The 25,968-nt window shown below is 39.1% G+C and overlaps 1 protein-coding gene across 3 annotated transcripts; it reads left to right on the forward strand.

Annotated features, from left to right (window-relative positions):
- The first annotated feature begins 5,782 nt into the window (after positions 1-5,782).
- On the forward strand, positions 5,783-23,416 carry msna (moesin a). 3 transcript variants are annotated; one of them, XM_039777559.1, is made up of 13 exons: positions 5,783-6,120; positions 15,594-15,677; positions 16,381-16,476; positions 16,621-16,895; positions 17,024-17,107; positions 18,439-18,585; positions 18,710-18,806; positions 18,903-19,066; positions 19,463-19,593; positions 19,718-19,878; positions 20,019-20,111; positions 21,533-21,766; positions 22,558-23,416. In XM_039777559.1, the coding sequence occupies exons 1-13, from the start codon at positions 6,109-6,111 to the stop codon at positions 22,720-22,722; spliced, it is 1,743 nt and encodes a 580-aa protein (XP_039633493.1). In that variant the 5' UTR covers positions 5,783-6,108; the 3' UTR covers positions 22,723-23,416. The 3 variants fall into 3 exon arrangements, with proteins under 3 accessions (XP_039633493.1, XP_039633494.1, XP_039633495.1); XM_039777560.1 differs by lacking the exon at positions 5,783-6,120 and adding an exon at positions 8,932-8,950; XM_039777561.1 differs by lacking the exons at positions 5,783-6,120; positions 16,381-16,476; positions 16,621-16,895 and having other exon boundaries at positions 15,619-15,677.
- The last annotated feature ends 2,552 nt before the right edge of the window (positions 23,417-25,968 follow it).

Below are 25,968 nucleotides of genomic sequence, written 5' to 3' on the forward strand. Positions count from 1 at the left end.
CAGGGACATTTATGTGCTATAACAGTGCACAGATGTGTGTGTGTGTGTGTGTGTGTGTGTGTGTGTGTGTGTGTGTGTGTGTGTGTGTGTGTGTGTGTGTGTGTGTGTGTGTGTGTGTGTGTGTGTGTGTGTGTGTGTGTGTGTGTAAATATATATAGAAAGCGATCTGTAAATGTAACAGTTACTTAAGTTGTTCAAATAATTTCTGTGTTGTAACCTGTGCACCCCGGTTAAGTGCATCTATTTCCTCTGAATTGACATGTCCGCTTTACACTATTTTAATGGGAATTTCAATATTTTTGAATATATTTTGCCTAATAAAACATGCCAAAGTTATTCTTGGGTGGCTTTATCAAACATAATTTCTTGTGTTTCAATACACGGGTTGTAATGCACGAATTATATATTTCAGTGGACAAAGGATTTATTTTCCACACAATGTAAGCTAAGGGTAACTTAACACCAAACACAAATCTGTGTCTAGCCTGGCAGTTAAATAATATACAAAATTGTTATTGGCTGGACAAGAAGCAGAGGGCAGTATTGGTAGCATACTGACACTGAGCGGTAAACCCTTTCAGCTTTTACTCAGGTTTGTGTTTGATGTTGAATGCTCTTTCGAGATACAGATCCTTTTTAAAATGGGAATTTATTGGAATGTTTGACAGTTGATTTAATGACTAACCCTGTATGTTGACAAAGCAGAGGTGTCTTGAATTGAGATTTATTTCTACTGTTGAATGATGCACCAATTGTAATTTCAGAATTTAGGTATCTTGAGGCCAGTTTGCATACTGTTGTCTGAAAGCATTTCAAGATGTTAAGACTGATATTGTCAATGTAATATTAACTTAAGTTCAGAATCAGTTAATGGCTAAGATCAAGACCAAAGTGATTTTTGATGTGCAAACATTACACACCCGTTATAATTGGTTCAAACACACATACACAAACAGTTGTGGTCAAATAATTGGGAACCTCTTGACGGCTTTGGAGTTCCTGCTACCATATAATTTAAAATTTGAGTTGTTGGTGTACAAACAAGAAGAGGTACATATATTTGAACACGACTGTACATACATACATACATACAGTGTAATACTCAGGTTAAGTCACACGTACATTTTAAATCACACACTTGGTTGTTTTCTAATATTGAGAAATGCAGTGGTCATGTTTCTGAAGTAGGTATCCTGTTTGAGTAGACCGATGTGTCTGGAAAATATCAAGCAATTTTTATTTTTTTTTTGTGTTGTGATGATCTGCAGTATTGTAATCCACTCTGACTGGATAGCATTGCTTTTATAGACCAAAATATACAAAAATAAACTATTTGGGTCCGTAGGCTCAAACAAAATGTAAGTCTTAATGACAAAATGTGTTTCTCTCCATAAATAAAGCAAAATTCTGTTCAAACGGTGTTTTATTGTTTTTAATGAGAGGAAAGAACAAAATGACATATTAAATTGTGATGTCTGATGTAAAGAAGGGTAAGAAAATATTTCCATTTGTCGGATATGTCGGAGTGCATTCTGATCCATATTTACAGCTCTCATCCTCCAGCAGTGTATGCATGAAACATTTCCTGAGTTTCAAGCCTTTTCTGTACGAACTACTCAATAACTGTTACACTTCGTTAATAAGTTAGCATAGAACAGAACAAAGTTTAGTCATACTGAAATAATACCATCATGCTTTATCCACGACAGCTGAATAGATGGCTTGAAACGGTTGCTCATGGTAAACACTCTCCATTGTTTGTTAGAGGGAGGTACACATATGAGGAACAATGTGTCCAAAGAATGTAATGTCTTATTTTAGAGTAATGGTCTCAAAGGTTTGATGGTGTGGCAAAGCCCTGTTGAATTAAAAGCGGTTAATCAAAACCAAACGGTAAACTTGGTACTGCTGTACATGTAGTCAAACATCAGCAAAAGATGCAAATTTGTTTGCCAAAATGCAAGCAGGGTGTGACATTTTTTTCTACTGTGTCCTTTTTGGGGGATGTATAGGCTAAACGCTTTCATACAGAATCTTTGAGGTAGATAACATTCATATCCATCTTGGGTTCGATTCAACTTGTATAGTTCTTCAGAAGTTAGACACAAGTGAGGCCATGTTGTCACTTTTCTGTTTCTAATGCCTTCAACCCCTCTGTGTATGTACGGCAGCTGTAGTTGTGCAACAGGTTACAAAGCACATGCACACTATCTGCTGGGCAAATGGTGTAATGGCTCAGGGCATGTTGTTAAGACACACAGGCATGTAAAAAATGATTTTACATTAATTCCTTTCACAAACAAACACTAAAATGGCCTGTTTAACTAACGCTAACCAATGCAATAAAAAGGCTACAGCTGCTGGGACCTTTTGTCCCTAGCTGACTTCCAAAAAATCATAAATATAAATGAGTGAATTAAAGCAGGACATCTGTTGCAGAAGGAAATCTTGAGTTCATCAGCTGTTTTTACACCACCTACAGTAGTGCTGGCCAATATGGAGAAAATCAAATATCACTATTTTTGACCAAATACCTAGATATCGATACCGCAACGATATTGTAGTGTTGACTATTGGTGCTTTCATAAAAATATTTCCACAATGAGAATTTTAATAAATAATTATCAGTAATGTGGATAGAATGACTGACTAACTGGGTAAAGGCAAATAATAGAACAGTTACAACAGTCTGGTAAGTTCAGAAAATGACATCACTTTACTGTAATGCAGCCTTTAAAATCAGGAAAGACAACACTTATGTCATAACACGATATTACAATATCTAAAATCTAAGACAGATATATAGTCTCATATCACGATATCGATATAAGATCGATATATTGCCCAGCTCTAACCTACAGCATAGTGTACTGTGAATAAAAAGCAGATTGTGCAACCCACAAACTAATCATGATGAAGGAGGATAAGACAGGTCTGTTCTCTTGGCCAGCTGAGTGGTTTTGACACCAAAAAAAACAACACAGGTCTGGTCATCATCAACCTTGATTTTGGAGAACTACATGCCATCTTGCCTTTGATTTGGCTGCAGTAAGCAGCTCATTCAGTGAGTTGAGACTGTGGGAGGTCATCCTGCCCTGCGAGTGTAGGGATGAGTCAACATGCAAACGCAGTGACGTCTCTGCTGTGCTCTCCCTGGTAATGTTAAAGCACCAGCCAGTCTCCAGGGATTCCTTCATCTAGTCATAGCTTTTATTTCCAGGTCAGTCACTTTTAGAGCTTAAACCTTTGAAATGATCATTCAAATATGGAAATCAAAGAGTAAAGTAGCAAATAGATTTGTTGGAGGCCATGCTGAGAGTTGAGGTTAAAAAAAAGAAACATACATCAAGTACAAAAACAAGGATAGAAATGCTGGACAATCCCAGTCAGCTTAAGAGACATCAACTAAATACCTTGGTGACGTGGACACATGTAGCAGTAGAAATGGACTAAAGAGAGGCTGAAAGAAAACAGGTTAAGACATCATCAGCTAGGGGCCGCCGTGGAGGAAAATGTGTGCTAGTGTAACGATTTGAGCTGCAAAGAAAAGAAGACTGACAACTCTGACAGTGTTGGCGACAAATTCTCAATCTGGTGTGACCAGGAAGTTTCATCCAGAGCAGCCACAGACAAATGCTATATATCAAGCGTGTATTAAACACGAAAAAAGAAGGCGTATTTTGGTTTACTGAGCAGTGGGGAAAAGTGTGGTTTGATAAGTCATCGTGCTCTATTTGGTGCAAACCAAAAGACATAAAGAGGCATAAGGTCTGATAAAGCAGTCTGGACTCTCTGTTATGGTGAGGGAAACATTTTGTGACAGCGGAGTTCCCAGGATGATATTTACGGTATCTCTCTACAGGGCAGAACGGACAATTTGATAACGACGGAAACAACTTTAACAACACACACTGTTACCCGGGTCACCACATCTAAGCCAGAAGTTTCTGTAGCGGTGCCTGGATGTTTTCCATCATTACAACACAATTAGTAATGTGTGTGGTAACGGTGATTGTCTCCCACACAGTTGTTCCTCTACAGATAGCCTGTATATATGTTACACATGGAGTTCAACAAAACAATGTAACCTTTCAGGGAAAAGGCCATTACTGCGTGATTTAACTTAATTATTATTTCTGCTTCAACTTTGGTCATACAAGCTGAATACTAGTTACGAACATACGGCTGTGAATGTTCGACATCATTTGTTGGTCGTCATTGACATTTTCATCAGTTTTAAGGCTTTATACCCCTTGACATTTCACTTTACTTTGTGGTTTGGGCACTGATGATTTGGTCTCTTTGGAGCTCTGTTAGTTGTAACTACAGTAGTGACCTGTGTTCTAACTTTCATTCAACCCAATATAACCCAACTTTACAGAAGTGAAATTGGTAAGCATACCTTAGAGCAGGGGTTGTCAACGTTTTTTAGGCCAAGGACCCCTCAGTTGAAAAAGAGACGGAGCAGGGACCCCTTACTACATATATTGTATAAAATATCAGTATAAAATATAAAATATAAATTTCATATTAAACTGGGCCTACAATAAAGTATAGGGCGTCCTAAAGCCTTCAAACATACCTTTTTATGGTGCATACAATACTAAGCTGTTTAAATAATAATTGTTGACAAATTCATATATATCATGTTTTAATGTTAAAATACGGCACAGTGAATCCTTAAGCTCTGTGGATGGCTCCCTTAATGCTACCTACTGTACCTATAGGCCAGTAAGCCTATCATCAATGTTGTGTAAGTTAAAAAAAAGATTTATCTTTACAAATAATGTTTGATTGAACTTTATTTATTTGTTTAACTATCGAACAATTATTTGGTGGCCCCCCTGCAGCAAGCCTGAGGACCCCCTAGGGATCCCGGACCCCCTGTTGAAGATCTCTGCCTTAGAGTGTAAGTCATATTCCATGCACCATTGTGTCTACCTCTTGTAATTACTTAAAAGTAACTGTCATTATTGATTCAAACCCTCTTTATCTGGATGCAGGTGGAGTATATCTTCACCGTCTCTACATGGCCTCCCTTGGCGCCACCAGGACCACACTGCTCATTGCATTCACTTTCTTTTTTTGTGCAAAACTGAAAGAGAACACAGATTAGTGTCAAACACATAGACTGTATATAAAGAGATCAGACGCATGGAAACGGATGAATTGAAAAAGTAAATGTTGCCAACCAAACACACACTGACAACTAAGATGTTCATGGTACAGTACATGATCAGTAGTAGCCTATACTGTGTTTGTGCGACCTAGACACTATCATTTTAAATAAAATCAAAATATTGATTTGAAATATGTTCTTATAAGCTGAAGCAAAGACCAAGAGATTTAAAACTACTAAGTAGTATTAGTTCCATCTGTGAGTAGCCTATGTAGCTTTTCAGCCCAGACGACCCCTCCTCTAAACCACAAAATGGAATTTCATGATTACTTATTCTCTATCATATTGTTTGTGTTGTTGGCAAACTGCACAAACCCTTAAAAAAGTCTGGTAGGCTACTCTGATGTTATTTAAAATGTATAAAAGTAATTGCACCTCTTGTAAGGCTGCTTTAATTGGTATTCATGTGATGTAGTCCACATTTCTATGTTCTTATACATGAGCAAGAGTTGCCTATGGATCTGTGTTAAACGTGTCTGAGAGTGAAAATGCTGTTGAACTTTTTGGCTGGGAGTTGAGAGGCAGTAGCCTACACTGCAGCCATGATGATGCGGCAGCTGCAGGCGGAGTCTGCTGGCCTGAACCCTCTTTTTCTGTCTGTCTGGCTGCTGTCCTGTCATCGGCCTGGGTGTGGTCTTGCAGTCAGGGGTACCGTTAGCAGGAAATCAAGCTCCAGTCCATTTCACTTTAAAGCGAAACAAAGAAAATAATACTCTCACCGCGCTTAGGGCTGAAAATAGTTCTTCGTAGTCAAGCTAAAAGTCACGTTTGTGTCCTCGAGACGGGAAGGCGTTTGATTGCCGCCGTTGTTCTGATGGGAAAAAAGTTTTCTGCTGGTCTCGCTAACTAGCTAGTCGTCTGATTTAATAACTTCTTTTTTTTTTTTTTTTTTTTTATAAAACCTGAACCGGACGTTAAAGAAAGGAAAGATGCCGAAGACGGTAAGAATGAAAACTGCATTTCGTTATCATGTAAAGATTAGCGTATTTCTATTGTCTGCATGTCGACCTCTCTCTGGCATCCCTATAAAATTACAAATGGGACTTATTGTTTGAAACTGATATTTAATATTAACCTTAAAATAACCCTAATTGCATCCCTGGTACACATTATGGCGTTTTAACATCCTTTAAATTAGCTAGCTACATCCCTTCAGAGTCACCCGGGGATTGCTGGGGTACTTTCCGTTATGTGTGTGTGTGCGCGTGCGCGCTCCCGCTTGTTTGTTCATTAAAACTAGCGCCTTTAATCACATAATTCATTCAGCCATTCAGGTTTAGTACGGCACGTTATTACGTTACTATGAGCTTCACTCCGCAAGTGAAGAGCCCGTAATCACATTTATAGAATCGGCTTTCGGCGGAAGCCGCTGTGTGGCATGCAGTAGCAAACGAGCTATAGGCCTTCTTTTCAGTCAGGTCTAACAAGGAGGGATTTGAACTGTCATTCAGGCCAGCTGTGCTGCCCAAATCTGGAGCAAATGGAGGCAAACTTAAAACAGGGAGGTGGGCAAAAGGGGAGGCAGAAGACGAACTATTATGCCTTATTGTTACTGTTAAGAAAAGAGGCCAAAATGTTGCTCTGCACTGTGATACCAAATGAAGAAGCACCCAAAGCTTCATAGATGTGTGCTGGTGTAGCTCTGAACAAAGAGAAGGACGGCCACACACTCACACCCACAGAGTTGACTCTTTGTTTTATTCAAACAGCTCTAGAATAGGCAAAGCCCAAGGTTTCAGCTCATGCCTTTAACCACCTAGCACAACCAGAAGTGAAAGTGGTGTCTAAACCATCTCTGCTGGCTTTGACTCAGCATAATGCTTTTTGAATTAAGAAGATAGCATTCAAACTGAAATCTGTGTGCAGTCCTTCTTATCCACAGTTAGTTCGGAGATGTGATACCCACATGCGCTCTCGGATAATAAAAGGAACATTATGATACAAAAAGAGGCACACATGACCTGACCCATGGCATGAAGCTGATGCTAAGTACCAAGCCATTAAGATGTCACAGTGTAGACGCTGTAAATCATTAATGCACTATCTTAGTATTTTTTTTTCAATGGAGCAGCATCAGATTGTCTTGTGTATTATTATTCTGGGTACATGCTTTAGACTCACAATCCACCCCTCTTTTTTTATAAAAAACATATAATTTTAGGCAATGTGATACTAGGTCATAATGTGTTAGTGTAATTGTAAAAAAAACCTTGCATGCATGCATATTTTATCAGTGCTGACTAGAGGTGTTGAAATTAATCAAATAATCGATAATCGGCAGGCTCATAATCGATTATTTCTGTTTACAATTTAATGTAGGCCTAACAACATTTCTGTTTACATATTCTGTTAAGTGTTGCACATTCAGGAAGTGCCATGTGCTCAGTGCTGTAGTTTTATGTATCCAATTTATTTAGTATTAGAGCACTGCAGAATGTCTTGTTTTTGAATCTTGAAAAGCTATTAATTAAATATCCTACATCCTACTTTAATAGAAAAATTTATTTGGCGCATGGTGATGCATCGTGATATCAAATCGAATTGAATCGCTGACATGATAATCGTAATCGAATCGGGAGATCAGTGAAGATTTACACCTCTACTGCTGACATATAAACCTGACTTGTAAACCCCCTGCCCTTTCAAATTACAAACAGAAGTACAAATGGTAGGTTGGAGCTGCTTTCTTCCTGCAGTATTGTTTCTGCTAGTACTCCCTCAATATTCTTTCTAGCAACCTGAAAAAATGCCATAGCATTCTGGCATTTGAAGTGCATACTTAAAGAGCGTTCACTACCCTCCTCTTCCCGAAAGGAATTCCTCTAATCACGTCAGCGTTTTAGAAAAAACTTTCCAGGGCCATTTTGTTTAAGCCAAATTGTGCAATTGGGGCAATTAATAACTATGTATCAATTCATGAATTTGTTATTAGCAAGGAATTGGCACATTTATTCATAAAATGTTGCTTTAAATTTTATGTGCAGAAGAAAAAAACCCATTGTGACACATTATTGATCAGAATCATAGAAGGTCAGTATCCTGTTTGTAGTAAATGGAGCTCAACAATATCTGCAGTTAAGGGGGACTTTCATGTGTTCTGTACTGCACCGAAGCTGATAAGCATTAACTTTGTTTATATTTTCCACTGTAAGTGTTTACTATGCTTTTCATATGTATTTGTAGTTCTTCGCATCGTTCTGCCGAGGGACGCTGTTAGCCTCGACAACACCAGAGTAGTTGCCTGTAGTATGTGTAGCAGCTACTGAAGTAACAGCTGGGGACCTGAAGGACCTCTAAATAATCTGTTTGGCAGTCACGATCAGTTCAAGAGCACACAGACACTGCAAGCTGCAGCTGTGTTGCAGAGACCTTCGCCTGTACATACTAAAAAGAGGAAACTAGTATTGGACAGAATAGATGGTCAAGAGGAAGCAGCACGATTTCCTCAAAATAAACAGCGACAAAAAAAACGATGACCAAATATTGTTGTGAGATATGCTAGAATAACGCTTATATTCATTAATGAGCAGCCTATGATTTGTTTCCAACATTAAACATATAAACTAGGGGACAACTAAGAGAAGTTATAGTGCAGCAAAGCCTAAATACATCATGCTATATGCTGTCATCCCATCCCAGGATCAATCATTGCACCTTCTGTTGGATTGTGATATCAGTGTTGATGAAGTGGTCCGACGCCATGTGAAGATGCAGTAGACAAGGCGTATGAAAGAAGGAAGCTGGATGCACTGATTCAGCAAATGATCCAAGGTCTCACTGTGCACTTAGTGAAAGTTATTTCCCTGATTTGTAGTCACATCTACAACAAGCCAGCTCAGGGAGTAAAATCCGTGGCTTAAAAATTGTTTTTCCATTAACTGTTTTGGTGGTTTAATTTTAACTATAACAACTTTGACATTTCACAAAAGCAGTAATTATTGAGGAACTCTGCCTTTGCCGGACTCCTCTTGGCAGTGCTTACGTTTCCCAAGGAAGTCATGTTATGACTCAAGGTTTCTGCACTTACATCAGTTCCTCTCTGGTAATTTCCTTGCCTGCAGCCTTATAAGGACTTTCACATCACAGTCTGGCTGTTTTCTCCTCCCTGCTCTCCCCTAGCGTGGTCTTCAGATGCCATGCCCCACTTAAGATTGCATTACAGCAGTGCAACAAGTTCAGCACTTGCTGTAGGTCTGTGTTTATTAGTGTCATTTTACATTTTAGTGGATATTAGTTTTGCATCATCGATGGTTTAGATTGATTTGCTGTGACGTGTAGTGCGGCTTATTTGCTTCTTTTAGCAGAAGCACTCCCAATTTACATAAACTTACGTTTTAAATAGGCCATTTCTTCTCAAGCACTAAAACAAAAATAATATGTTAAATTTCCAGTTTACTGACTATATTGCTGAATGGTCCTTAACAACAGTTTGCTCTCTTGTTTTCCTACTTGCTGTTTGAACAATAGAACCATTTCAGTGTAAGTACAGCAGACAACCAGTTTTCGAACCAGTTTTTAGTTATTCACAACTGGTGAATAATGTTAATCATATTAACACTTAACACCTTTTTATCCACAAATACAGAAACCACCTGTTATTATTATTATTATTATTACACAAAACTTGAGCCTGACTCACCATTTTAGCCTGTTATGTAGAAATTACGACAGCTGCAGTTTTCTTGTTAGGTGGACCAAACTTTTAACAAGTGTGGCTATGGAGAAATGCTAAATGGAAAGACCCAGCGGTATGCAAGCAGGGGATTAAATGAGTGTGTAGTGCACATAGCAGAGAAGATTAACAGTGTGTAGAGTTACTGAGGTGGTGGAAAAACTACAATCAAAACATTTTAACACAAATATCCATTTCAGTATTTTCTATTTGGAGGGTGTGAGAAAATCAAACTTCTGAAAGTAAGTAAGTCTTTGTTGTTATTTATTTATTATTTATACTTTTTATGTAGCATACTAGTTATCCTTGGTTTTTGTCTATTTCTAAAGCTGCTGTTGGAACAAAATAAATCATCTTAACCATTTTCTGTTTAAATCATCTAATGTTTTTTAGTGGATATAACCTGCCATTACAGACATTAAATATTATTACAATTAGATTTTTCATTGACATGAGAGATGAATAAATTATGGTAATTTGGCCCTCCATTGTAATGGAAGTGTCTAGTACAACCTTCAAGCCAGACAAGTTCAAATTGTGTACATAATAAAAGAACAGCATAAGCAAAGCACTACAGTAAGCATTAGTCCACATAATACTCCAAACACAAGAGCCTGTGGTTTGTATCAGTGGACATCTTGTGTTTATGTGGTAAACGTGTCCTTAATTATTACTACACACCAAACAAATAGAGCATGAGGCTACTCTACTCGACATATGTCTGAGTGTCACCAGTGGAAGTCATACTGATTGGGCTGCAGGGATTTTGGCAACTTGTAGGGATTGAACTTTGCTTGAAAATGGAATTAGGTATATGAAAACATGTATAAGGTATGCTTTATAAAAATGTATATTGGAAAATATAGTAAGACAAGCATTAGCACCTCCATGTTTCGGCATAGCCTTTTTATTGGTTTTACATATTTTTGTGTACATGGCTGTAACAATCTAACACACGGATTTGAACCCAAAAACAGACTTGGCAGACAAAACCCAGTAGGGATAAAACAGTCCTTACTTGGTCAGTAGGAGGCTTACAGTTGGCAGTATGATGGCTGGCACAAATGCAGGGGTCAAAAGGAAGGCAGTATGTCATCAGAATAAAGGCAGCCCGAGCAGAACAAGTGCTTGAAAGCTCAGCAACATAGTCAATTTGGCAAGGGGTAGTAGCATCCGATATATAAATAACAGGATTATTAATAATGGGGTTATGTGGGACAGGTGTGCAAGCTGGTTGCCATACATAGGTGAGATAATAAGAGTCAGTCATGAGGATGAAGCATGCTAAACAGCTATTTCGCATATATTTGTTTCTATTTCTGTATTGTTAATTTATTATTAATGTTAAATGTTTGTGTATGTATGCACCATTCCCCATTGATTCTGATTCTGATTCAGCAGGCTCTACCATAATGGCTGTTTTATTAGAAAAAAAAACAAGAAAGCCATTTCATTATGGTTATAATGACATTTGATTCATTTAAAAATGTGGTCGTGGGAAACAGTTTGCCTTTGTGTTTACTGTCCCCTGCTTAGAGAGAAACCTCATCCTCTTCTCTATCCTCTTCCTGTCGCCAAGTTTGTTCCCCTTATCCTTAGGGTTTCTTCAGTGTAATGCTACGACGCACCCAGCACAGGACCACAGGCTAATCTGGATAGCAGACAGGATCAGAACAGATTACCAAAAGAAGAGTACTTCTGTTTTTACTTACTAAAATTGGAATTGTTTTGTTGTAGCTTAGATACTTTCCTGTTGGCTCACTGCAAACTCACTTCTGTAGTGGAGGGTAATATGTGTATATTGGCTTTAGAGGATATAAACATGCTTGTTGTTTTGCTCAAGTCTTTTCACATGATTTCCCTTGTATTATTGGCTTCAAGCGATAACAAGGCTGTTATGCTCTGCTTCACACAGACTTGGTTATCACCGTCACATTTTCCCACATATTCAGCTTGGCATAAGAACTGTTAACTGTATGCTGATGGGAGTGACAAGGTTAAAGTGTAGATTTCCAATACTAACTGTACTCACAATTTATTATAACTGTTCCATCTGACTGGATGGAATCTGACCCCCATTTCAAATTTAGTTGTCTCTGACAACTGCAGTTTGTCTTTCAGATAGGCTGTGAATCAGGTAGTGGTAGATGTCAGTAGCGCGGTTGCTGTGGTTACCAGGGTGGATCCACTGTTAAAGAGATGTGTAGTGTATAAGCTGAACTTGTGTGACTGTTGTGGACAGCATGACTTAGAAGTAGAGCTGGGCAATATGTCGATATTATATCGATATCGTGATATGAGACTAGATATCGTCTTAGATTTTGGATATCGTAATATGGCATAAGTGTTGTCTTTTCCTGGTTTTAAAGGCTGCATTACAGTAAAGTGATGTCATTTTCTAAACTTACCAGACTGTTGTAACTGTTCTATTATTTGCCTTTACCCACTTAGTTATTAGATCCACATTACTGATGATTATTTATCAAAAATCTCATTGTGTAAATATTTTGTGAAAGCACCAATGGTCATCACTACAATATCGTTGCGGTATTGATATCGAGGTATTTGGTCCAAAGTATCGTGATATTTGCTATTTGATTTTCTTCATATCGCCCAGCCCTACTTAGAAGTACGACTCAGATTTATCAACCGTCAGGTGAAGTAGTTATGTTTATTATATTTGTCACACGTAGGATGGTCTTTGGCCTGCCAGACACGTGCTGCTACGCTCAGTTAATGCAAAACATTTTTGTAGTCAACAGAAACGGAAGTACATTTCCAGGATAAATGCCCCTCAGATGTCCCTCACCTTACGGGTCCCTCTCTATATGTATATGTTGCCGTTCTCAAACTCTGTCCACTTTGGTAAGCAACAAAAAACTTTGAGCTAGCAGGCTAAAAGCTGAAAATGGCAAGTTTTGAAGAAATATTTGCATTGTACAACAAGGCAGCCCGCTTGGTTCTTTCAGGGAATGATTGTAAAGATCCAGCAGAGCCAGCGTCGCTGCATCCAGAGCTTAGCGCCACCCGAGACGATTGTGATTGATTCAAAGAAATGCAAACAACCCAGAGCGTTTTTTTTTCACCGTATCCCAGAATGTATCTGTGGTGTAGCCAGACCTTACTCCACAGCACAGTGGAGATAGGTCTGGCAATGCGAGACTAACATTTTTGTTCCCTCTTTCTCCTAAAACCACTTAGCGGTTGGTATCTTCTTTGTTGTCTCGGCTTTGGTTGGAAGGACTGAGGTTGTGAACAGCAGACAGAGATAACACTGGTGTAGGAATGTAATGGTGGTGACTGAATGCTGGGATGTCGAGGGTCCCCAGGGAACATTTTTACTATTTAATCTTCTTTCTGGAACGTCTATGATGATTCTTTTGTTATATGGGGATGTTCGCATAATATATGTTTGTTTAAAGTATATCTCAGTGGAGAAAAAAAAGTATGCTAGACTGTGTGCTCTGGGCTATATTGCTTTAAATCACACGGTTACAGTGTTTTATTGGTATTGGAATTGGTCTTTCTAAATGTTTAGCTTCTGAAAAGTTGTTAATAGTGTTGGTGTGATAAAAAGTTTAGAATAGGTCATGGAAACTTGACTCATGGGCCTGTGAGGGGTGTTTTTGAGCATGTGCTAATAATAGTGTGTTAAGTGTTTTTGAATTCTGGCCATGAGAGACACACCCTAACCGGGCAGAAAATGTGCGATTGCGGTTCCTTTTTTTCATGCAGAGTTAGCCATTCGGACTCAGGAATTGAAACCCCGCAGGGTGGTCATGAACTGAACTCTTATCGACACACTAATGAAAAAATGTTCATTGAAGTTCATAAATTGTCACATTAAAAAGCGGTATGTCTAGATGACTTGAGGCATTTGTGATGGAGTGTAGGCCCATATTGTAGGTTTCACTGCAATTCTTTCTGCTGGTGATGACAGGAAGTGACAAGAGGGGCAAGTATCCTGAGCAGTAAATGGGGTCCTGCTGACATGAATGGGAAAGAGCGCAACTCTAATCAGCCACGCAGCTGGGAAATAATACGTACCATTGTTGGTCAGGGCAGGCGTGGGCCTCAGCCTGCAGAGTTATTTCCCAATAGACATGTTTGCTGCTGTTTTCGTCATCTCTTAGAGAACAGAGAAAATTAGAAATGCCTATATGGTCAGTTTAATCTGTGCAGAATGAATTTATTCTCTGGGCGACCTCACTGAGGCTTTAAGGTTAAATAAATTCAGTCAACCCATGACATATAATTTTGCAATACACAAACATTCCCATTCTCTTAAATAAGAAGAGCCTCACTGGCTAAATAAGTAGCTGTGTGTTACCTGAAGAGGATAAACCTACTTAACAAAGTCTGTTCTTGGTCCATTCTGCTAGCGCAGATAGCTTAGCAGAAAGCTGACAGGTTGCTTGATACATGACAGGATGTAGGCGACTCTCATGAGAGCTCAGTGTTCAACAGCGGTGCCTCAGCCACCAGAGGATGTGGTTACTTCCTGTAGATAAGTTCTATACTGAGACAGAGCCAGATTGGCAGGTTTCTATACACACTGTGGGGCCATGAGACATGATCTTTCATGAATTCTACATATATCAAAATATGGTGCGGTGATAGTGTGGTTGGCTGATTGTTCACAGTAGGCCTGATCTGACTGTGGCGTTACCTTGTTCTCCAACAGACGCAGCCGGTGGAGTGTGTGCCCTGGGGTTGTCGGTGCAGCTTTGCTGCTTGTGCACAGCCAGGTTTATTCAAAACCTGCCCTAAATTTAAAATCTGACAAAACACTGTATGTAGAATTATATGTCAGTATATAATCGTTTCATTGTTCTTGTGGCATTCTGTTGATTGGATTTTCTAAATACTACCACTGGGGGGAAACAGTGAGCAAATTATACATATAATAACTTTAAAGTGCTCATATTATGCTTTTTGGCTTTTTCCCTTTACTTTATCGTGTTATATATCTTTTTTGTGCACGTAATAGGTTTACAAAGTGAAAAAGCCCAAAGTCCACCCCAAAGGGACTTACCATCTCCAACAGAAAACACTGTTCACAAACTGCTCCAAACAGCTCTACTGTAGTCCAGCCTTTACTTCCGTGACAAACGTGCATCACTTTGTAAAACACGTTATAATGCTCGCCTAGCTGCTAGCGTGGCACACCCTCATACTCTGCTTCTGACTGGCTAGTAGACCTTACCTAGCTACTGTGCATGTGCAACTCCCAACAAAGCTGGAATAGAAGTGAGATGCCTCACTCTGTAGCTAAAACTGAGAGCCCAACACACAGCGTGAAAAGAGGAGCTGCAGCAATGTGCAGTACGATAACAATATGGTGTTTTCTGTAAACCTATTCTGATATACTGTAACCTCTAAATACAATTGTGTTTTTTTTTGTTGTTTTTTTTGTTAATTTTCAAGCATCAAAGGGATTGTCGACTGTACTTTAAGACAGCTTTCTTATGCTGGATGTGTTGAGTCATTACAAATGGGCTAAATGCTTAAAAGCTAAAACAGAAGGAATAGATTGATCAGTAAAGTTTGACAGCTCAAAGAGGTAAACAATCAGTTTCTTTGAGAGACAAAAGCCAATAATCTCCTGGTCATGCCAAGAATAAGAATAAAGCTCTCATTTTGCCACAATTATATATATGTGAGATACATTCATTTTATCTAAAATGCATTCTATGTCAATTTAGAAAATCGCTCATTTGTCCATTGTGCTCTCTTCCTCAGATTAGTGTCAGAGTCACTACAATGGATGCTGAACTGGAGTTCGCCATTCAGCCAAATACAACAGGAAAGCAACTCTTTGACCAGGTATGAAAAACTGATGAATTTTAACCAGTGTTATGTGCTTTCCACAGTAACAGAATTTTGAATCAAACATAATTTGGAAGCACAAGTTATGGATTATGTTTGTTTTTGCGTGTAATATTCTTGGGAGTATTTTCAACCCCTAAATTACTGTAAAACAGTACATGACGCTACAAGCAACATTGGAATTTCCCCCTGCGGGGTTAATAAAGTATAAATTATTATAAGCAGCATGCTTTATTTTGAAATACAGTGTAACTACCATACTAATTACTGGAATAGTTCTATAACTTAGTATTAGGTACATAACAATTGCCATTTTAATGCAATATATTTTATTTTCCATTGTAAAAACACATTGGATATAATATATGTATATATATTACTGTAGTGCAAGGAATATATATATATATTACTGTAGTGCAAGGAACCCATTCATGTTTACAAAACATAAATGGGGATGCAGTCAAATTTATTTATTTATGTTTTTATTTTTGTCACATGGAGTGAGTATTTTTTTTGGTTCCAACAAACCACTTTTTTAATGTTTGTAAGAATGTATGAAACAAACATACATTAGCATGACAAACGGCAAATGGCACCTGTTGCCTGTGGCTCACTTTTCATAAACCTGTTATAGAACAGAGTGTGCTAATGTTCTGGTGAGGAGGCACTTTAATAATACTTCAGCTTTTATATTTTTCAGGTTGTTAAGACCATTGGGCTGCGAGAGGTTTGGTACTTTGGACTCCAATACCAGGATACCAAGGGTTTCTCTACATGGCTCAAGCTCAACAAGAAGGTGAGCTCCTTTGTATTTTGCTTCATTACAGTGTATAATACACTGTTTTGCCTTTCTCTGTCAAAATTGAACTACTCTGTTGAAGTCAAGTCTATTTACAGAAGTATAACCATTACCCCTCACCCGTGTCACGCCTTATTTTAGGTGACAGCCCAGGATGTGAGGAAGGAAAGCCCGCTGCTGTTTAAGTTCCGTGCCAAGTTCTTCCCCGAGGATGTGACTGAGGAGTTAATCCAGGATGCCACACAGCGGCTGTTCTTCCTGCAGGTAAAGGAGGGAATCTTAAATGATGACATCTACTGCCCTCCTGAGACAGCGGTCCTCCTGGCCTCCTACGCAGTGCAGGCCAAGTATGCTGACTACAACAAGGAAGTCCACACACCAGGCTATCTGTCCAGTGAACAGCTGCTCCCTCAGAGGTAACACAGCTTTATATCACCGTTTCAACCTGGCGCTGTATGTCAGATAGATGTCACCTTTCAGCCAGTTTGTTTGTACGAGTTTCTCTCTGCATGACTTCTGACGCTCGGATGTCTCATGTTCTCAGAGTTCTTGACCAGCACAAACTCAACAAGGAACAGTGGGAGGAGAGGATTCAAGTGTGGCATGAAGAACATAAGAGCATGATGAGGTAACAGCTGAAACAAATGCTATTTCAAGAGAACCTTTTGCACTCTTACCCCAAAATACTGACTGAAGTGTGTATATTTGGGAGATTATTGCACCTGACTCTAGCTGACTGGAGTATGTGTTAAACTATTTCTTATTCTCCTCCTTAAGCGGGATTTATGCGTCTGTGTTAAATCCATGCTGTAGGTACGTGTAGATACGGACCCTACGCCGTAGCCTGACGTGCACCTCTCAAAAAATGTAACTACCCGTCGCGGCGACGCAGACCGCGACAACTATGATTGGTCCGCTTGACCGTGGCTTGGTAGCGTTGCATTTCCTCCTACTCATTTCCAGGGTCTCCTTCTTTAACATGAAATCAAGGAGAGGGTTAACTTTTCCTGCGACAGCTTTCCCACCGTGGTCAGAAAGCACTGGGGAGACACTTTGTTTCTGCCTCTACGCCCCCAGAGTCGGTACTCGCTCGGAAGGTAGTCCCCGTCACTCTCTTACTCGCTCTACCACACACCCACCAGCATGCACACATGCCGGGTCTGCTATTCTCTTAAATAGATACAGTAGAACGACGCAGACACCAGCGCACAAGTATAAACTTCAGGCCACTTACGTTGTTGGCCGCAAACAGGACACATTTGAAGCTGTGGTGAAGAGGAGGTCACTGAACAAACTGTTATAGACATAGACATAGACATCCCAACTGCACTAAGTGCAACTTGCACAATAGGTTTATCTACATCTTTATCAATACTAGTTAAGTAGTTGTACATTTTTATTCCCAACATGTATATATTTAAAATATTTGTTCTTGTATTCGATCCTATTTATTATTTCATGTATATTGTATCCTATTATTTCATGTATATTCTGTATGTGTGCTGTGTGTCTGATATTTTGCTGCTGTAACACTGTAATTTCCCATTTTTGGGATCAATAAAAATCCATCTATCTATCTATCTATCTATCTATCTATCTATCTATCTATCTATCTATCTATCTATCTAGGCTATGGCGTAAACTCTGCGTAGAGCCCCCGCAGAAGCATAAAGTGATGTCATTTGTCTTAGGAGGTCTCAGTGAACACTGGGTCAAACAATCTAACTCTCACCGCCTTGAAAATGTGAAGCTTGAACTTTTTCTTAATTGTCCGTCTCTTCTCAAGGCTTGTTTTCAGCCGCGTTGCTGTACATTTAACACATCCCCGGGACACGCCTTCTTGAGCTCCTGATTGTAGACTACCTTGTGCTTCCAACTCAAAGAAAGATTTCAGGCTTTGGCGCTCCTTAATCACTCTCTCTGAAGCACTAGTTAAAGACAGGTCTTATTTGTCCACAGAGAAGAGTCCATGATGGAGTATCTGAAGATCGCTCAAGATCTGGAGATGTACGGAGTCAACTACTTCAGCATCAAGAATAAGAAAGGAACAGAACTGTGGTTGGGAGTGGACGCTTTGGGGCTCAACATTTATGAACAGAATGACAAGTAAGTGATTCCACAACTATGTGAAATTGCCATGAATGCACTCGTTCAGCATAATTTGTGTTTATTATCATTACTAGTTCCTGTCCAATGTAATACAGCAGAGTTTTTGCATTGTCTTCAACAGAATGACGCCCAAAATTGGATTTCCTTGGAGTGAAATCAGGAACATTTCCTTCAACGACAAGAAGTTTGTCATTAAACCAATTGACAAGAAAGCACCTGTATGTTAACCCTTAACAACAGACAACGTGTTAACAATTGATAAATCATCTGTCTATGTATCACTCCTAATACAATCCCTCATTTCGCTGTTTTAGGACTTTGTATTCTATGCTCCGAGACTGCGCATCAACAAGCGCATTCTGGCTCTTTGCATGGGCAACCATGAGCTGTATATGCGCCGCCGAAAACCGGACACCATAGAAGTGCAGCAGATGAAGGCTCAGGCTCGGGAGGAGAAGAATCACAAGAAGATGGAGAGGTAAGAGTCACAAGCTGTTGTCAGAGAATCTACACTGCTGTATGTGACGCCTGATGTTGGCAACCATTTAGTAAATTCAAGGAAATAGCCCAGTACTGTAAACGTAACAAACATGTAATAACCACAGTTTGTTATTGACCAATATGACCTGGTTTAAAAACATCATGCAACAAGAGGGTCAGGTTTGTTCTTTGTGACAACGATTATGGACATTTGATTTTTACCGCTGAAGCCCTGCATTGTGTGTGTGTTGGCTGTGTGACTGCAGGGATGTGTAAACTAGTATATTATAAATACCCTGTGTATAATATGGTGATCATCTGCTCGAAAGATCCTCCTGATTACTGTATAATCCGTTACATCTTGTATCTTGTGTACGGTTTCTGTTTCAATCAGAGCTCTGCTGGAGAACGAAAAGAGGAAAAGAGAAGTTGCAGAAAAAGAAAAGGAAAAGATTGAGAAGGAAAAGGAGGAATTGATGGATAGATTAAAGCAGATTGAGGAGCAGACGAAAAAAGCCCAACAAGGTGTGTGACCCGTCAGTATTCAAGGAAAGCTTGTTGTGCTGTAATGAATAGTGACAGTGTTTTTTTTCTCACATGGCGCTGACCTTTAGTGCTTCTCTGTGTTATGTGATGCGTGTCTGCACAGAGTTGGAGGAGCAAACACATAGGGCTCTGGAGTTGGAGCTGGAGAGGAAGTCCGCTATGGAGGAGGCTGAGCGTCTGGAGAATGAGCTGAAGGGTGCTGAGGACGCCAAGATGGCCCTGCTGCAACAATCCCAGAGCCAGATGAAGAACCAAGAGCACCTGGTCAGTTATCAAAAACTATTTGTCTAACAATAGGCATTCAAACTAGAAAAAATTTAATGCTTTGATGGCTGAAAAAAAATGTGTGTTCTGATGCTTCAAATATCAATATCAAGAAAATCTAAAAGAAAATGTCCTTTTAGGCGACAGAGTTGGCTGATCTGACTTCGAAGATTTCCCTCCTGGAGGATGCCAAGAAAAAGAAGGAAGATGAGGCCATGCAGTGGCAACAGAAGGTATATCTGAGTTACTACTTGTTTTTATTGTAACCCAATAGTCTTCTTCCTTTGATCGTAGTGATAGTTATAGTTAGTGGAAATTAAAGGAGAGTATTGTATACTTTACAGTACTTTAGAACTGATGACATGAAAAGAAAGTGTTTGTTTGACTCTGAAAAGTCTTTTTACATATGCAAATAACTTGCATCCATAGCAGCGTTAATAGGTAGTTACATACACAGTTACACAGCTACATTTCTTCTTCGTCTTCCCCCTCTTTTAGTTGATACAAACTAAAATGATGCATTACAGCCATCATGTGGTGAGAAGTAAGACAGACAGGCAGCCAGGTCACTCCGGTGATTCTCACGGTAAATCTCTGTTGTTAAGTTTAGTGTTCACCAAGGGGTACAGTAATTACTGCATTGCTGCACTCAATATTTTGTGGTTAGGAAGTCATGGGACAACATAAATACAAGTTATTGCACCTGTGTTGTGTGATAATCTATGTTAGCATTCAAAATGAGCTTAGTGTGGACATAGCAGGAGTGATATTCTGCTGATCATGTTGTCCCTCCCTTGTGACACAGTGAGGACAGACATTCCTGAGGACTTGTTGTTGTTGTGTTTCTGGGGGAGGGGTGGAAGCTCACAGCTCGCCTCATGTCTTTTTTGGTAAAAACCATGAAGGGGCTGGGCTGGCACATGCATGTGCCAGCCCAGCCCCTTCATTTTTTTTGGGGCAGTGTGACTCATGCTGACTGTGGTGGTGGTGAGGGCTGTCCTTGTGTGGAGGAAATCCTGTTGAACCGTTATGATGTTCTGTCTCCTGTGCTAAGTGGTGGTTTCCATGGTGTGCATATTTGGCAAACAGTTTAGTTTCAGTTGAAATTCCAGTCTTACTCATAATTGGCTCTTAGCCCCCTCATACCACAAGCCCTCTGGTCAGTTACAGTAGTTTTAATTTTTGTTCAGTTTTTTTTGTAGCACAAGTTGTCCTCTGATGCCCTGTGGCTGAAGTGGATTGTTAGTGTCTTAAATTAATTTTTTGTGTCCAAAATTATAGAAACTATGTTGCGCATCCAGCATGGGAGAGCTGAAATGAAAAGTCAATTCATTTTCTGTTGATGGATCAGTCACAGACTTTTCCTCTAGCACCACCTTGAGGTTGACATGTTTGGCTTTTAGAGAAATTTCTCAACAACCATTGGATGGATTGTCATGTAATTTGGTGCGACTTTCATGTTACGCTGGATGAATGTGTTGTTTTGCCAGTGTAGAAACAGTAATACTTTATAAATAAAAAAAAAAACTGCTGTTGTCAGTTTTTTTTTTTTGGACACTAACTACATTTCCATCCATTAAGTCTCTGTTGAAATTGTAGCAAGCCCTCTACATGTATCGCACAATCACCTCATTGGCGCTCTCTGTTCGCTCAGGCCACCACGGTGCAGGAGGACCTGGAGAAGACCAAAGAAGAGCTCAAAAACAAAGTGATGGCGGCTCACATCCAGGAGCCACTCAATGCAGAGAACGAGCAGGATGATGAGAACGACGAGAGCAACGCTGAGGCCAGCGCAGAGTTCACAGATGCCGCCACGTACAAGGACCGCAGTGAAGAGGAGCGCATGACCGAGGCTGAGAAGAACGAGCGTTTGCAGAAACATCTACTCGTAAGTCTTCGCTCATATCTCATATATAAGTGAAGTTTGATCTGTCATTAAATTATTGGATCAAAAGATCAAAAGGCTAATTGTAGAATTTTGATCTTATAAGACACACATGCGCAAGTGGCTTTTAATCATTTATGTCAGTTGACAGCTTCAGTGTTGCAGTGCATAAAATTGCATCGGAAATTAGGGACATTTGCACTTCTCATGAAGTGGACTATTAAGATGAATCTATCATCTGTTGTTGATTTCTCTTTAATAAATTAATTTTAAAGATAACTGCTACAGTCAAGAACATAAATACAGATTAGCTATATTACAATAAAAGGTATGTAAAAAGACACTAACAAAATAACAAATATGTACAACATGTAAAGGGTAAGAAGGAAGGCTGTATGGTTTAGTGCAGGGTGTGCAAAATATTGATCAGGGTATATATAAAATGTGCAATGGTCAGGGGTAATAGTCCAGGATGTGTGTTAATGTAACATGTAGTGACTGTGGGTGGGGGGTCAGAGTCTGTCAGTGGGGGTCCCGGGCCTTGTTGATGAGGCCCACTGCAGTCGGGAAGAAACTGAGGTTTTGGTCCTGATGGGCTGCATCCTCCCGCCAGATGGGAAGGTTTCAGAAAGTTTGTGTCCAGGGCGGGAGGGATCGGCCACAATCTTTCCCGCCCGCCTCAGGGTCCTGGAGGGACGGCAGATTGCAGCCAATCACCTTCTCAGCAGAGCAATGACGTCCATGATAACACACTGCTGTGAGATGCATTAATACTGTGGTGATTGTATTTCCAGGCTTTAAGCTCAGAGTTGGCCAACGCTCGGGACGAGAGCAAGAAAACAGTGAACGACATCATCCATGCAGAGAACATGCGAGCAGGACGAGACAAGTACAAGACCCTCAGACAGATCCGGTCAGGAAACACCAAACAGCGCATTGACGAGTTCGAGTGCATGTGATGTCTGCATGCACCAATGCAAAAGCCCGCACAGCTGGGCCTTTCTGCCTGGACTGCAGTCCTGCCTCACACAAGCTGTTTCCTCTGTACCCAAATAAATCAGATCCACATCATGACATGGTTGCACAAGCACAGCATAATTTACAAATATGGATCTGGGAACCTCCATTTGTTATCATTCCTAACTTTGAATTTAGGCAAGTCACTGGTTGAAAAGGGACATACTGTATTTTATTAGTAAATTCCTCACAAGGGGTTCATGTAGCATATTATTAACGGGCTCATGCCTCATTTCATGACACATTGAGTAAGCATTTTTAATTTCTTTATATATTTCTGTCACGTTTTTGTATCATGATATCAAAATAAAAGGCTCACAGACCAATCCAAATCAAATTTCAGATTGAAAACTGTGGCTGTAGATTTATTTCTGCTGTTACGCATGCAACGGTTCTTTGAAGCAAGCTGGATTTTTCAGACTGTAATATTTCTCCCATGATCCGCTGCCCATAGTTAAAAAACAAACAAACGCACTGTAATCTGTCTATGTGGAGCATTAATTCAGCAGTATTATTTTTTTGTAAATTTACTTTAAATTGACTTATCATTTCAGTGTATTCTGAATCTGCCTACTGTTACAAATCAGTATTTACACCCCACTCACAAGGTGATATTAAAGATCAATTTCATTTAAATATTTTGTCTGTTTTTATATTTCTGAACACCTTCGAGTCGGTTTGCAACTACAAGGCTTTTGTGTAAATGTTGCTGTTATTCAGTGTCATCATGTATTCGATTCAGCATTCACTTTATTAAACTGATAGGATATTTGAAGTTGATTTTACTGTACCTTAAAGAGTTTTACCCTAGTTTTGTACCTCTGCTTTTATTTTGTAATTCTGCTCAACAGTTTGTTTGATAATCAAAATAAAAAATGTTTTGCATATAACCAGTACAGCATTAGGAATTACACTGAAGTTGTCACACGTCAGGTTGGCTTTTCTTGGTGGACAAATGCCAATATAGTCATCTGGAAGGATAAAAAGTATAGTTTAATCTAACATGCTCGGCCATGTGTTTTTTTCACAGATGAGAACTTTCTTTCCACAGCATCTTCATAGAATTTGATTCATAGAATAAAATAATTTCATTAAACATGCACTGGAAAACCATAGCTTGACTTTGCAAAATGAGTCAAGACAGACTTATTGCTGTCCAAGCTGGGCACTATTTCCAATGCATGCATTTTTGATATACTGTATGTATTTAATTACATTTGTGTATTTTGTAATTTGAAAAGCAGACACCACTGAGGATATTTTTTGTATTATAAAATCTAGAAGTACTTGTCAGTGGTAACAGTTTGTGATTAGCAAGAACAGCACTTTGAAAACAGTATTTTGTTGTAAACTAATTGAACAGCTCACTGCTGTGATAGAACGCTGATGGAACAAGCAACACCCCAAAGCCTGTGATAGGACCAATGAAAAGCCAGATGCAACAGGAAATTCTGTTCATGGTATGTTAACGGCAGGCAACAATTCCATGCATAAAGGTTCTAAATATGGCCAAAACATTTTGCATAAAAATGAACATAGCCTTGTGCCATCGTTCCAGATTAGATTTTGCCATTCGGACGTGTGAAGGGTTTTGTTAGTTCTTGGATATTTAGAAATTAGTGTTTGAAAGATGTATTTACGCTATTTTGCAAGTAAAGGTATTTTAGATTTTTTTAAATTAGATTTTGATTTCTCTTATTGAATGAGCGTTTTGTCATTTGTACCAAGAAGCATTTTGATATACAGTATTCTTGCCCATTGCTGCGTATAGTTGTTGTATCTACCATGAAATGTAAAAATGCGGTCGTTGCTATTTTGGATAACTTTCCATGCCTTTGACAATAACTTGTATAATGCTGCACTGTATGTTCTACCTGAAGCGCCATGTATTGACAGCCTTCTTTTAACAATCAAGTGTATTTTGAACCCAAGTCGTAATGTGTGAAAAAGAAATGTATTGACATATTAGCTACTCAATATTTTGAATTAAGAATCAAAAAGGGCTGAAACATAATATTGTAAATTGACAGACAGTGCCTTGCCCAGGTTTTTCATCAGATTTTGCTGCTTCAAGTCTTTTCACCAATGAATAAAAGTCAATTGAAACTGTATTTTTATTACCAGACTATTCTATTACAACTGCTGTTGCTACCATTTCTAAAGTATAAACCTGGTTTATTTGTCGTGTCTCATAAGCACCCTTATACTCCGTGTATCTTTAAGTTAATCATAACATACATGTAATATTTTACTATGTTTATATTAACTCTATATTATCATCAGATCCACCTTTGGCCTTCCAAGTTCCCATTACAGCGGCTGATGGGATTCTAGTTGCAGTCTTGCAATGAGCCACATGATGGCAGTTTACCCTCAACTGCAGTCGTCAATGAGGGTGACATGTCAACAATTTGAAAGTGATTCTTTTTATTCACTTCAATGAACATTTGGTTGATGATAACTTGATTGTCATAAATATAAATGCCATGTCAACTGATAGTGAACTTATCTGTACAAAGATTTAAAGAAATAATGTTAATTTTCCTCCAGTTTAGCAAGTTTTTTCAGAATAGAATTTCAAAACTAGCATGATCGCCAGATAAGAAAACATGGCTGTACAGGACATCCGGACCACAACCATCCAGACCCTCAATACATAATTATTTTAAAATGCTAAAACATTATGCACTAAAATATCTCCTAGAGTTGTTTTTTCCCACTTGGAAAAAGACTCCATATTTTACTATATATATATATATATATATTTGTTGCTTCTCCCTTTGTCTTTTAAATTTTATACTGTGAAATAGCCAGTAAAATAAAGGCTTTTTAATTTTGAAGAAGAGTGCCTTGCATTTTCCTTCTTTTCTACACTTAATTGAATTCCCGACCCCAAAGAGCACCTTCAAACAACTTCCTGAGCACCCTGGACTTTTTTTGTCTTTCCAAGACTCCACATTTTTTGCATTTTTGAAATCCTACCTGGAGCATTCAGGTCTAAACCCAAAACTCTAATATATATTAAACTCAGGACTGACAGGCAAGCAAATAAGAAACTCTCCGTTTGTTTAGCGATTTAAAACCCATGTATCTGGGAGCAGCTATCATTTGTTCATTAGTTTATTAAATGAAAAAGAAGTGAAACTAGTTATTTTTTGCAGTATGTGGCCAGCATATGACACAATTCA

Source organism: Perca fluviatilis, chromosome 16 (assembly GCF_010015445.1).
Source record: "Perca fluviatilis chromosome 16, GENO_Pfluv_1.0, whole genome shotgun sequence".
NCBI lineage: Eukaryota > Metazoa > Chordata > Actinopteri > Perciformes > Percidae > Perca > Perca fluviatilis.